This window comes from Aptenodytes forsteri, unplaced genomic scaffold, assembly GCF_000699145.1.
Source record: "Aptenodytes forsteri isolate BGI_AS27 unplaced genomic scaffold, ASM69914v1 Scaffold152, whole genome shotgun sequence".
NCBI lineage: Eukaryota > Metazoa > Chordata > Aves > Sphenisciformes > Spheniscidae > Aptenodytes > Aptenodytes forsteri.
Window position 1 is genome coordinate 48515 of NW_008795937.1, and position 789 is coordinate 49303.

The 789-nt window shown below is 68.7% G+C and overlaps 1 protein-coding gene across 1 annotated transcript in view; it reads right to left on the reverse strand.

Moving 5' to 3' along the window:
* LOC103903860 (zinc finger protein 629) overlaps positions 1–789 on the reverse strand; it is a 7199-nt gene that overhangs the window by 4004 nt on the left and 2406 nt on the right. Inside the window, exon 2 of the mRNA XM_019473628.1 lies at positions 6–755. Coding sequence (XP_019329173.1) covers positions 6–755 — 750 coding nt within the window. The remainder of the gene's footprint in view (positions 1–5; positions 756–789) is intronic.

Here is a 789-nt window from a genome sequence, read left to right on the forward strand (position 1 = left end):
GTTGCAAACCCAAGTGCAACCGCCGGTGCTTGGCCAACAAGGTGGCCCCGTGGCCGAAGCGTTTGCCGCACTCGGCGCAGGCGAAGGGTTTCTCGCCGCTGTGGCTGCGCTGGTGCTGGATGAGCTCCGAGCTTTGGACGAAGCCTTTGCCGCACTCGCCGCAGCGGAAGGGCTTCTCGCCGCCGTGGGTCTTGCCGTGCTTGAGGAGGTTGGCGCGCTGGGCGAAGCTCTTGCCGCACTGGCCGCAACGGTAGGGTCGTTCGCCAGAGTGGCTGGCTTGGTGTTGGAGGAGATCGGAGCTACGGTAAAACGCTTTCCGGCACTGACCGCAGGCGTAGGGTCGCTCGCCGGCGTGGGCGCGCTGGTGCTTCACCAGGTTGGTGCTTTGGCTGAAGGCTTTGCCGCATTCGGCGCAGGCGTAGGGGCGCTCGCCGGTGTGGGTGCGGCGGTGCTGGGCCAGGTTGGAGCTCCAACCGAAAGCTTTGCCGCAGTCGCCGCACTTGTAGGGCCGCTCGCCGGTGTGGGTCCGGAGGTGCTGGGCGAGGTGGGAGCGTTGGGCGAAGCGTTTGCCGCACTCGCCGCAGGCGTTGGGGCGTTCGCCGGTGTGGCTGCGCCGGTGACGTTCCAGCTTCGACCACTGGCCGAAGGCTTTGCCGCACTCGCTGCAGATGTACGCCGGGGACAGCTTCGACCACTGGCCGAAGGCTTTGCCGCACTCGCTGCAGATGTAGGGGCGGCCGGGGCGGGGGGGCCGGCTGCGCCGGGGGGAGGGAGGGGGCGGACAGGTCT